This window comes from Dendrobium catenatum, unplaced genomic scaffold (assembly GCF_001605985.2).
Source record: "Dendrobium catenatum unplaced genomic scaffold, ASM160598v2 fragScaff_scaffold_1333, whole genome shotgun sequence".
NCBI classification, from domain to species: domain Eukaryota; kingdom Viridiplantae; phylum Streptophyta; class Magnoliopsida; order Asparagales; family Orchidaceae; genus Dendrobium; species Dendrobium catenatum.
The window spans coordinates 19,466-32,308 of record NW_021319795.1 but is presented as its reverse complement, the minus strand read 5'-3'; the positions used below and the strand labels follow the sequence as shown (position 1 = coordinate 32,308).

General features: G+C 34.7%; 1 protein-coding gene across 1 annotated transcript; it reads left to right on the top strand.

The window, feature by feature from the left end:
* Positions 1 to 954: 954 nt before the first annotated feature.
* On the top strand, positions 955 to 12,035 carry LOC110100548. Its single transcript, XM_028699517.1, has 3 exons — positions 955 to 1,458; positions 8,398 to 8,477; positions 11,459 to 12,035. Exons 1-3 carry the CDS (start codon positions 955 to 957, stop codon positions 12,033 to 12,035), a joined length of 1,161 nt encoding a protein of 386 aa, XP_028555350.1.
* The last annotated feature ends 808 nt before the right edge of the window (positions 12,036 to 12,843 follow it).

The window sequence follows — 12,843 nt, the reverse complement described above, 5'->3', positions numbered from 1 at the left end:
TAAGGCTCTTGGATCGAGTCGGGCCAACCCGATAACTCGGCGGGTCGGGTTCGGATGGAAAAACTTGACTCGTTTGCAAAAACGGATAGGGTTCGGGTCAAGCCATTTAAGCCCTGATCATTTCGAGTTGGATACGAACCCAACCCGTTGACCTAAATGGACACCTCTAATATTTAGGATTAGTTTTATTTTGTTAAATGGTTTCACAATGTTACATAATTACATATAACCCTTCATAATTAGCATAATTAAAGAGTTAGCAGTAAGCCAATAGATCAAATGCTATGAAGATAGATCATAGTTGCCGACTTTCCTAATTATGCTAACTGACACAAAATTTAGGAGCCTATTCTACTCTATTTCCATATGGGGAAAGCATTTTAAAACTATATATTCAGTACTTGACAAATCGTGCTCTAATATTAAACGCAGGCTAAGGATAAGATGCGCAAGACATCAAATTAATTAATTAATTAATTTTTTAATGCATAACTTTTCCATTATGTAGCAATGATAGCAAAGTATTTCTTGTTAGACACCGGATCGTTTAGAGACGAATCAGAACGTGCCACATCACCCAGTACAAGCTGTACACATCCGCACGATACACATCAAATGAAATGACATGATGCATTCTAATTTGCCTCCAAATAAAATCCGTATCCGCGTAGAATAAATTCACCTTCCTTAGGGAGGGCTGAAAAGCAAGCAGCAGCGTGGTTACATGCATCTGAGTATTAATTTTATTTTTTTAAAAAGAAATTATTTTCATGCGAGACGTGAGCACGTCTAATTTATCAAAAACTAATAAACTAATAAAGTAGGAACTGGCCAAACCCAACAAAGCAGGAAGAACACTTTAAATTTTCCTCGATCCTCCTCATCCCTCCACTATAAATGGATCCCAACCTATGAATTCAAACAACAGAAGCAAACCCTGAACTTGAACCAATCATGGCTTTCTTAATCAGGACCCTTCTCTTATGCGCCGCATCCCTCACCTTCCTGGCCGCGCCATCCTCCGGCCAGTTGTTCAACCACTTGCTCGACGGCGAGCGCCTCGGCACCGGCCAAGCCCTCACACAAGGAGGCTTCGCCTTCGTTATCCAGAGCGACTGCAACCTCGTTCTCTATGAATTCGGGAATCCGCTTTGGTCTTCGGGTACTAACGGTCAGGGTTTGGGATGCTACGTCACCTTGCAGAGCGACGGCAACCTCGTCATCTATGATCAGTCAAATAAGGCCATATGGGCGAGCAACACTAACGGAGAAACTGGAAACTATCTTCTGATACTGCAAAAGGACCGCAATGTTGTTATATACAGCTTGCCCATTTGGGCTACGGGGACTAACACCGTTGGCTCGGCTGGCGTTGTGATCGCCGGAGCACGCAATGGGACGGTGGGGGTTACGGGTGCGGAGCAGAATAAGGTGAGGGAAATGGGCAAGATTATGGAGGTTGAGGGAGATGAGTAGGAAGGGGTCTTCGTTGTACTTCGCGTACGTAGTAGTGGTGAATAAAGCATGCAGCTTATGCATGCTGCATGAATGGATTTCTATCATCTGTAGCAGATCTTTTTTTATGTGCAATCTAATCGAGGAAGAGGTTTTTTATTATGACGGTAGGATAAATGATCTTTAAAAATAAATAAATATTTGATAATAAGAATATTATGATATCTTAATTATGAAATGCATTATATAAATATTGTTTTTTATAAATAATTAACGTTCTTTAGTTGAGAAATGAAACTTTTAATTGTATGGTTTTTTTTAATTTATTTTTTTTATTTTTTTTATTTTTTTTAATTGTAGGCTTTAATATATGACCATATTATATTTTTATGATCAAACTTCTTTATGTTTTAATCATTAATTTGTTTTGCAATGTTAATCCAAAAATATATTAGAATTTTTGATGTAATATGTTTATCATCTAAAGGACTATTTTGTTGAAAATACATGTTCAAGCATGACGATGGTTGACAAACTTCAAGGTCTACTGTCCTCGACGTGGAAGCTATAGGCAAGGCTGTGGAGGTTTAGATTTCGTTTGTGATAGCTTTTTTATTATTTTCTAAAGCATTTTTTTACATAAAAAATGCTTAAAAACAACAAAAAAATAATGATCAAAATATGTCCCAAACAAAAACTTAGGGGATGTTTGTTTGATTGGATGAAAAAGGAATGCAAAATAAAATAAGTAAATGTAGACTAAGTCACTCTAGTTCATTTTTAGGTAAATCAAACTCTTCCTAGTTTTGAGCGAGAACAATTTACATCTAAAGCAAGCTCGTTGGACTGTCTCCAACCGTCTACCACCTCCACCAGACTCCAGCCACCAGCCGCCGACCCCCGCCACCTACTGCTGCCCACCACAGCTGCTGGTCGCCAACCACCACTGTTGTCGTTGCCGACCAATATCGCCTCCATCCATCGCCGACCGCTGCCCCACCACCCTCCGTCACCGGCACCACCTGCTGGTCGTCATTATATTTAAACTTTACACTACATTCATTTTACTTCAAATAAAAAAAAATAAAGCTGAAATTTATTTTATACTCATTCAAATAAATTCAAAGTATTCCTTTTAAATTACATTCCTTTTTTAGCCGGCCAACTCGCCCCTTAACTTTACCCTTGATTTGCTGAGAACAACTATTTGTTACATGTTATTTCATACTGCAAAATAATTAATTACTTTTCTCCATTATAAAATTATTTTATATTTGATCAAATATAAGTTTCTTTTGATCGTTCGTCCAAGACTTTCAATAAATATAAATTTACAATAGCTGAGTCTATGATTTTTAATGCTTTATGGAACAATATTTATTCCATTCTTGCTTGGAGATGCATTAAAGGGTATTTACCTGTGGACAATCGACTCTGGAATAAAGGTTTTTTCCTCCCTTCTAAATGTCAATATTGTTTTAATATTGAAAGTATCGAGCAAGTTTTTATTAATAGCCCTACGGCCCAAACTGTTTTGAGGTTCTTTGCTAATTCTGTTAAAAAAGTTTTGACTGTGTCCGGCAATGGCAACATCTCTTCTATGCTTACTGACTGGATGGTTTTTTCTAATGGTCATATTTTTAATATTTTGCCTATCTTCATTCTGTGGTTCATTTGGAAGGCTAGAAACGAGGCTAAGCATAGTGGTGTTAAAATTAATGCCAATGTTATCATTACTAATGTTAATAATAGAATTATTCAAATTAAGCTACTCTGCTAACCTCATTAAAGGGAAAAATTTCAGTAATTGTGCTAATTATGCTTTTTCTCTTGGTATTTCTTTGGATGATATTCATGTGGGGAGAAGGGAGAGGGTGGTCAGGTGGTTAAAACCTACGCAGTTTTTCTTTAAGCTCAATACTGATGGCTCTGTGGGTCAATCTACTGCGGGTATGGGGGGAATTCTTCAGGATTGGTCGGGTAAGGTGATTTTGGCTTTTGCGGCTCCTTTATATCTGTGTAAAGTCATTTTTGCTGAGCTCATGGGCCTTGCCAAGGGGCTGGATTTATGCCAAAGAAGGGGTGTGTTTAATGTTAAGATCGAGGTGGACGCTATGCTTTTAATTCAGATGATTAAGAACGATAATGTTTTCTATCCTCAATTTTTCTATCTTATTAGAAAAATTCGTCTTGTGATGTCTAATTTCAATTGTTCTTTTAATCATATTTTGAGGGAAGGAAATGCTTGTGCTGATTGATTAGCTAAATTTGGCTGTAATTTGAGTAATGATATGGAGTTTGGGAATGACAATTTGCCTCGTATGTTAATGGGATTAATTAAGCTTGATATTTTGGGTATTCCTTATCTCAGGTTGAATTGATGGTTGTGTTCCTAGGTTGCTGTGGTGTTTGTGGTGGGTTGTTTTCGCCTGATTTTTATTTGCTGGGTGATTTTTGGTTGCTGTTCTCTTTTCTGTTATTTCCTATTTTTGTTGTCTGGCTTCTAAGTATTCTATGCACTTCTGCTTTGGTTTTCTGGTAGGGGTTGGTGTTGTTCCTCATTGTGTTTCCTGTCACAGGTGCGGGGCTTTTTCTTTATCTGTTGTTGTTCTGAGTGGTGGGAGTATTGTTTTTATCTCTTCTTCTATGGGTTATTTGGAGAGCTTGTGTAGTTCTTATATTTGGTTTTTCATCTATAGCGTCCATGTTGTTATCAAGGATTTAGATGGGTTGTTTGGGAGTTATTATTCTTTTTCTAAGCACTGGAATGATTGTTTTAGATAGATGAGTCTTGGTGGGCTCTTTCGTTTGGGGTCTTTTGGCTCTCCTGTTTACGGTTGGGCTGGGTGTTATTACTGTGGGTTTCTTTTTTTTTTTCTGCAGCTTCCTCATCACTCAGAGGGTTGGTTTTACAGGAACTTTTTTGGCTATTTAGCTAGCTTATGTTACCTTCTATTTGTCTCACATCTTTTTTGGGAGAATTACCTGCATGAATCAAAACATTTATCGAGGTACAAGCTGCAATGTCCGCAAGGTATTCTCCTTTTGGTTCTTAAAACTATTTTGCTGTTTTCTTTTATTTTTTTGCATGAAGACTGAGCTGAACGTCATCATTATGAGCTTCTTTTTTTAGGTTCTGTTGTCTCACAGACCTAGTTTATTATTAAGTTCTTTTTGTAATCGTAGAAAAAGGATCCACCGGCACATAGGTTTTGATTTTTCTTTTTTACTTGTAGCTCTTTCGAGCAGTAGCGAGCTGGCCGGAGGATCCTTCTAATGATCTTGTAACCGATTTTTGAATATTATCATGTAGGCCCCATGAGTGGGTTTTAATCAAAAAAAACATTCCTATATGTTTCACTACTTCAGAAAAAAAAAATGTTTTGTAGAAGGCCACCACAATAATTTAAACCGCAGTTAAAATGTTTAATTTTAACAACTATATTAGTTAAAATCAGTGCAATTCTTTTGGTGATAAAATTGTAGCAATTGGAACTACTATAATTCTTTGATTTTCAATTTAAGCTTTCTAAATATCCATTTCATTTGCATATTGTTGAAAGTTAAACTAAATTTTGCCCATTGTTATTTGGAACTTTCTTCTCCAAATAGAGCACATATTTTAGAATAATCTTTTGAAAAATATTAGAAATCTACTCTAAATTAAACCTTAGAAAAATTTAGAATAATATTTAATATTTTTTATGATAGAACATAGAAAATTTTCTAAAAAATCATTTGTAACTATTGGATTTAAATATATTGTCATAATCTTAATGGAGATAATATTAGTATAAATAGTGATGATATTTTTGAGTTTGTATTAAGCGAAGTGAGAAACTAAAGTAAGTAGCCTTTTTCGTATCTCATCTTATTCTTAATTAGTTTAAGTAGCCTCTTTCATATTTTCTTTTCTCATTAATATTGTCTAGTTTTAAAAAGCTTTTCCATTCCAACAAAGAGGAGTTAGAGACCAAAGGTTTGGCGAACATTAGAATGACTTCCTTCCAAGTCCAAGTGCTCAAGAAAATGAATTATGATAATTGGAGTATCAAGATAAAGGCGTTCTTAGAGCGCATCATATTTGGGAGATTTTAGAGAAAAACAACGATGAGCCAAGCAATGACTCTGCTCTATTCTCAATGGAGAATGATAGCATAAGAGGTCTAAGAAAGAGAGGCAAGAAGATTCTCTTTCCCATTTAAAGAAGCTTCAAATGATGATGGTTTTGAAAAGATTTCAAGCTCCACTTCAGCCAAGCAAGTGTGGGAGAAGTTCCAAGTCTCATGCAAGGTAGAAGAGAAGATTAAAATGGTATCATTTCAACCTTTAAGAAGATAATTTGATGTTTTGCATATGAGAGAATGTAAGTTGATCTCTAATTATTTTTAGAGCATATACATTTTCTTATCAACTAAAAAAAATGATTATAAGTTGAAGATACGACTATCATTTAGAATATTTTTTTTATCAATAGAATCAATATTTGATAGCATCACAACTATCATCCAAGTGACCAAGGATCAACAAGAACTAGATCTAGGTGATCTAGCTTTTCTTCAGGTGATGTGAGGGTTTTAGTTGATCTCTTTTAATGATGTCTCTTGAGGTTAGTTGTTATTTTTGTTGTTGTATATTTTTTTTGCAGGTAATGCTGGTTGCATCCCGTATGATCCTAAAGTTTATTTGAGCTTTGGGCTCTGGTGCCGACCATTATGGTTTTTTTATGTTATGGCTCCTTGCCTGCTTTTTTCTTTTTTTTTATCATGTAATTAGTGAAGGATTGTTAACTCCATTGGTTTTTCCCCCTTTTTATTGTAGTTTATTGAACAATTAATGAGTTTTTTATCCCTTTAAGAACTTTGTAATCTTTTATTTTCATGATATAAATTTAATTAATATAATAATAAACTCTTAACCAATTTAGAATTTAAAAGTTGTAGATTAAATTAGGAGATTCAAATCTAAAGCTAAAATTTATTAGGATAAAAGGCTCTTAAATATTAAACCTTAGATCAATCTTTAAAATCAATCAACAAACTTTATTAATAAATCATTTAATTCACCTATTTTTAATTTATAAACAACTAAATAATTTAACAAAATTAGTTGCCACTGGGTAACCCAGGCCTACGAGGCTATTAAATTAGCCTCAAGGAGGGTGAAATAAACTTCACGGCCTCGGTGTGAAACATAGGTGGTAATCAATCAAATCCTAAAATAAAATTTTTAAAATCAATCTTAAAATACTAATACTTAAACTTCAATTAAAATCTTCCTTTTATCTTTTAACAAATAAAATGCAAGTAACTCTAACTAAATCACCCTATACACACACTTAGACTTGTTCGTTATGACACGACTACTAACTTTAGGTTAGGCAGATATTTTCTTTACTTTCTGTCTCTGTGATGTGACGCTTTGCATGTGACATGTGTGCTGTTTGCTTCTGTTGATTGTGTTAGTTTTTTTTGTATACTTTCTGTGGCGACTTCTAGCTTCTTTTCTGCACTGTGTTGTGATCAGCGGTAGAACACCCATAGGTTAGAAGCGTTATTTTTATACTGACGTTGTCTTCTTGTAGATAGCCGTGCTCACATAGTGCTAAAGGGGGCTAAAATTAATAATAAAATGTATAATTGCTTTGGGTGCTTTAGCTGCTTAGCCCCCAAATAATTAAAGCACGGCCAAGTGTGATTGATGTTGAGCAATTTTATTTCATATATAACTGCTTGGATGATTCTGATTATAAATGCTTAGGATAACCCCTACAAGAAAGTTTAGATTTTCTTTTTGCTGATGTAATGTATTTGATGGTAAATGTTGTGAAAATTATTAAAATAAGGCATTTTAAATGTAGAGGGGTCCAAAGGGAAAAGAAAATTTATTGTAGAGAATTTCTTTTTTCATTTCGACATCCTTTTAAAGCACACCCTACGAGAAACCAAGAGGGAGGAATCTTTATTCTTTATTTATTTTACCATCATAAAAATGGTAGCTTTTAGCTCTATCGGGACCTTTCAGTGATAATGCCTTGTTTTAAAATTTGTGTCATTCCTTAGGAGTAGAACCCGGGTTGTTATCGGTGGAGCCCGGCCACCACTACTTTTTCTGTACTCTGTGATGTAATATTATATGACACTTGTCATGGACTATGAATACTCTTTTTTATGGTTTTCATTGTTGTGATTGTTTTGTTTATTTTGTTTGCGCAATAGAACTGGTATGATTTTTATAGGTTTCTTTCTTATATGTGCATGTGCCTGACTCGCTATGCTATTCAGGAATAAAATTTTTCTACTCATAATTACTAATAAAATTTTAAGAATTAACTCACATAGAAACATAACGATCTAGGGAATAGCCGGAATATATCGTCCGGGGTCGCATGCATGCATTCTCTCTCTTCCCTCTTTAGACAACTTCCCCGCCTGCGGGTAGAGTCCAGATAATCTGGCCTATGAGGATGAAGTGCCGGACCCAGGAAAAGGTTTGGCTAGATTGGACCATGCTGGGTTACCTTATATCAGACATCATTAGGTGGTGTGTGGTTGGTGTTTTTTTTTATGTTGTTCTATGGTTTTTTGTGTTGGGCTGTTGTCGCGGGTTTCATGGAGTTTGGTAGTCTGTTTTTCCTTTGTTGTAGGTGGTGGCATTGCTCGTGTGGTGGTGTTATGCATGTCTGTGTAGCTTTTGGGTTTTTTTTGCTTCAGGTGGTCTGTGATTATTTTGAGCTGTTGTTATTATTTGGGTGTTAGCAGTGCGAGAGTCAGCTGGTTCGTTTTCTGTTTTGGGTTCCTTTGTTTCAGTCTGATAGATGAGTGCAATAATGAGGTTGTAGTCTATCCCAGCGGGTTGATTAGGTGTTCTCTTTCATGCAATTATAAGAGGTTTGAGTATTTTAATAGAACTTTGTGGTTTTGGAGTTTTTCAGTTTTGCAGGAATGCTGCCCGAATGATATCAATGGTGCTTATGCTGCTGATAGGAAGTTTGAGACGCTGAAGACTAAAAGTTTTCGGAGGTTTGCTAATGAGTTTTGTAGGAATTGTGTTCTGATTGTTGTTTTTAGTCAATTCCTTTTTTGGGCGCTGAATTCTATCAGCCCTAGTATGTTACGTCTCGTCGAGCCCTTCGATTCGAGTATAAGCTCGTCAAAATCGGAGTCCGTTTGGTAACTCAAATAGTGGTTTGAACCTTCCAACAGCGCTTCGGATCCATGATTTGGACCCATTTGGACTCGGATTGGGTCGAATTTGGTGTCGTTGGATTCGTATTTCCGAGACGCTCAGTTTGACTATAAGCTTGCTGAAATCGGAGATTGGGTACTCCCAAAATTAATTTTTGAAGTTTCCAACTAGCTTTTTCCTCGAGATTCGTGCCTGATCAAGCTAATTTTGTGATGATGTATCAATATATATATAAAGTTTAACATTTACCTTTAAAAAAAATAATGATCTAGTTTAGCCACCGTTGAGGCCAAGAGATGCTATTTAACCTCTGTGAATGATCGAGCGATAAATCATTATTTTTTTAGAGCTCCAAGAGATAGCATTGGAAGCCAAAAAAAAAGAGACATAAGCCCTAGTGATAGTTCTATCATCAATAATGACCATAAGAAATACTAACGAAGGTTACATAGACACGTGTGCTGAAATATTTGGAAACTCTTGCAACTTGCAAGGAGGTTTTATTGAGGTTTTTACAAGGAACGCCAAATTTATTCCAACTGAAATTTGTATTTTTTTTATAGAAACAAATCTAAATGATTGGTAAAGAAGAAGTTCGCATTTCACCAATTCTATATAATTAAAAGAGATATATCATTTTTATAGAAAATTAAAAAAAAATCATAATTAAATATCATAAAACTTTCTGTAGAAATTATAAGAAGCACACCATTTATAAATGATAAAATAAAATAATTTTTTGGAATTTTTTGCCCATAAAATTGTATATCTACATTGACCTTCGCATTATCTCAAGAGTCGGCAGTAAAAATTAAAAAAAAAATAAAAAAGAACTAGAATCATTTATCATATTCTACTAATCTTCCTAATTATCCTTGATATATCTACAAAAAAAAAATATGCATTATTTAGCACAAATCTCAAGGCAAAATTAAAATTGAAAACTTCTAGTATTAAATTCGAGACTATATGAACTCCAATCTGAGCAAACTAATTGTTAATCCGAACGTCTCAATAGGATGTACCCAACTGTACCAGAAGTGGTCCAATCCGAGTTCAAATCAACACTTGAAGTATGATTGTAAACTTTATATATTAATTGGATGATGAAATGACTTACAAATTAGACATGCTTATATTTGAATCTAGCGGCTCGAAGAAATGAATCTAATTAACCATCCAAAGATCAATCAATTATGACATTATTGTAGCACATAAATGCTTCATGATCAAGCTAGGGAATCAATATGGGTCGTACTATGGAGTGTTTTGAATTTCAATTCAAATTATCAAAATGCTCATTCCAAAAGCTTATAAATAGAGCTTCATTCTTCACATGAGAAGGAGGGGGGATAGAGAGAAAACTAGATATAACTCTTTTACATTTTCTTGTGATTGCCACCTACAACCATCAACTATTGCCGCCGACAATCATCATCGCAAACAAAAATCTACATCAGAAATCACCACTATTCTCAGAATACTAACAAGATTTGACCGTGTTGTTGAGTATAGTTGTACGCCGATTGACACCTGCTTTTTATAATCATTATTGGGGAAATCAAAATAGTTTTTATTGGGTATATATATCAACTATCCCTATTTGGACACTTTATTTTTGTAATCTCCTTCAGAAAAAAATCATACGTTTGTTCCATGTTTTCTTCAATTGTGAAGAAAAAAAATTTCTTATATCACTTTGGTAAGGCCTAATGACTTTTTTCCGTTCCGGAATTTTCACGTAAAAATTTTCTTATCTTATTATTTTTTATTTATGTGTGCAAAATATTTTAATCATATTGAGATATAAAATATATACTCTAACGACTCAAATTTCCTAACACTTAACAACCCTAATTGCTCATAAAATATAAGAGCCTATTCTAGTCGATCTTAAATTCTAAAACTTTACGTGCAAATTAAACATTTCAAATCTCCACATTCAGTAGTGACACATCGTGCTCTAATATTAAACGTAGGTTAAGGATAAGATGACAAACATATCAAATTTTTTGATTAATTCTTTAATGCATAGCTTGACGATTATGTACCAATAACAAAGTTTTTTTAATGCACAGCTTGATGATTATGTACTAACTAATAACAAAGTATTTTTTAATATTGCACAGCTTGACGACTATGTACTAATTAATAAAAGAATTTTTTAATGCACATCTTGACGATTATGTACTAATAACAAAGTATTCCATGTTAGTCTTTCACCATGATTCTTGATCTAGTAAGCGGCGGATTCAGTTTTAATTTTTAAGGGGGGTAAATTTATAAGTAACTGATTGTGTTGCTTCGAATTTGGCTTGACTTTTTTCTACAAAAAATGGGTCAATATCTACCAAATAATACATACAAAAAAATGGTCACTAAAGATGATTAATTATTGAATTTCTACAAAATGTATGTTGAAGTTGCTTTGAACCTATTTGTTCATATTATTGATCGTCGTACGCTTCGCAGATATGTCGTGGGTCCAAGGGGGCAGTGACCTTGGCGGGGTTTGACCTGCCGGTCAGGTGGCGGAGTCAAGGGTCAGTGCCCTCGCGGGGATTTACGGGGGCAGCCCCCTGAACAAATTTTCATCGTAAGGATATTTTTGGAATTCAATTTAATAAATAAAAGAATGAAATTTCCTTACTACTCTTATTTCCATTTTTTTTCTGAATTATTTTTTGAGAGAGGATGAGCACGTCGAATATCATAAATTAGTAAACTACTATTGCAGGAGCTGAACAGACCCACTAAGCATGAAGAACACTGTAATTTTCCTCAGCCATTCTCATCCCCTCCACTATAAATAAAGATCTAATCCCAACCCACTAATTCAAATCAAATCAGCGAAGCAACCCCAGCAATCAGCCATGGCTTCCTTCACCTTCTTCCTCTTCGCCGCCACCCTCACCGTCCTGCTCGCCACCCCAGCCTCATGCCAGTACTACAACCACTTGCTCGCCGGCGAGCGCCTCAACACAGGCCAAGCCCTCACACAAGGAGGCTACTCCTTCATCATCCAGAGCGACTGCAATCTCGTCCTCTACGAATACGGGTCTGCAATTTGGTCTTCGGGCACCAACGGTAAGGGTAAGGGTTGCTACGTCACCATGCAGACCGACGGCAACCTCGTAATCTACAATCGCAAAAATAAAGCTATATGGGCGAGTAACACTAACAGAGAAACTGGAAACTATATTCTCATACTGCAAAAGGACCGCAACGTTGTTATATACAGCTTGCCCATTTGGGCTACGGGGACGAACACCGTGGGCTCGGCTGGTGTTGCCATTGCTGGTGCAGGTAATGGGACGGTGGCGGTTTCAGGCGCGGAGCAAAATAAGGTGAGGGAAATGGGGAAGATGGTGGAGCTTAAGAGTGATGAGTAGAATAAGGCGTAAGTGGTGGTGAATAAGGCATGCATTTATATGTATGCTGCGTGAATGGCTTTCTATTTTACGTAGTAAGCCTTTTTCCTGTTGTACGTGTTTGTGGTGTTGAAATAAAATGGCAGATTTTGAGTGTTGATCAATTATTGTTATAAGAGATCTAATTAGAAAAAAAAAAAACTTTTTGTTTTAAAAAAAATAAATATAAGATAGTTTATTTTAAAAATATATATGATGAGAAATATATGTTATTGTATAGAAAATAGTGAGTTTTTGTAGTATAATTTAGCAAAAGATCATTTATATTATATAAATGTAATATAAGATAAAACAATGATAAAAAATGATATTTAAGAAATAATTTAAACAGATAAATTTTGGCCTAAAATAAGTTTTGGTGTTATGAAATCTATTAAATGGTCATTAGTTATGAGGAAGAAGCTAAAGAATGTGACAGGGCTTGAGATACTTTTAAGGGCATTTTATAAAAAGGAGTGTGTTTTGATTAAAAAATGAGCAAACATGTAACTTAATTATCTGGTTTTAATGAAAATTGGAACTTTATTATCCGTTTTTTTACTTTGACCATGTGATTTTAAAAGAAACCGGATTTTATTTCCCCGGTTTTTAAAAATTATTAATTTTTTTTATAAATTCTTAATTTATTTTTTTTTATTTGAAAAAAAATCAGAATATGAAAATACGATTTCTTAAAAAAGTTAAGATCAAATTAAAAAATTATGCCAATATTGCATTATGGTTTATTTTTTAATTATAACTTATTAGTATTATAATTTACATAGTTTTA

Bases quoted from the DNA above. Each gene is read 5' to 3' on its own strand.
- LOC110100548 (XM_028699517.1), top strand. From the start codon at position 955: ATGGCTTTCTTAATCAGGACCCTTCTCTTATGCGCCGCATCCCTCACC. The intron at 1,459-8,397 runs GTTGAGGGAGAT...TCAGTTTTGCAG, and splicing joins AAATGGGCAAGATTATGGAG to GAATGCTGCCCGAATGATAT. The intron at 8,478-11,458 runs GTTTGCTAATGA...CTATAAATAAAG, and splicing joins AAGACTAAAAGTTTTCGGAG to ATCTAATCCCAACCCACTAA.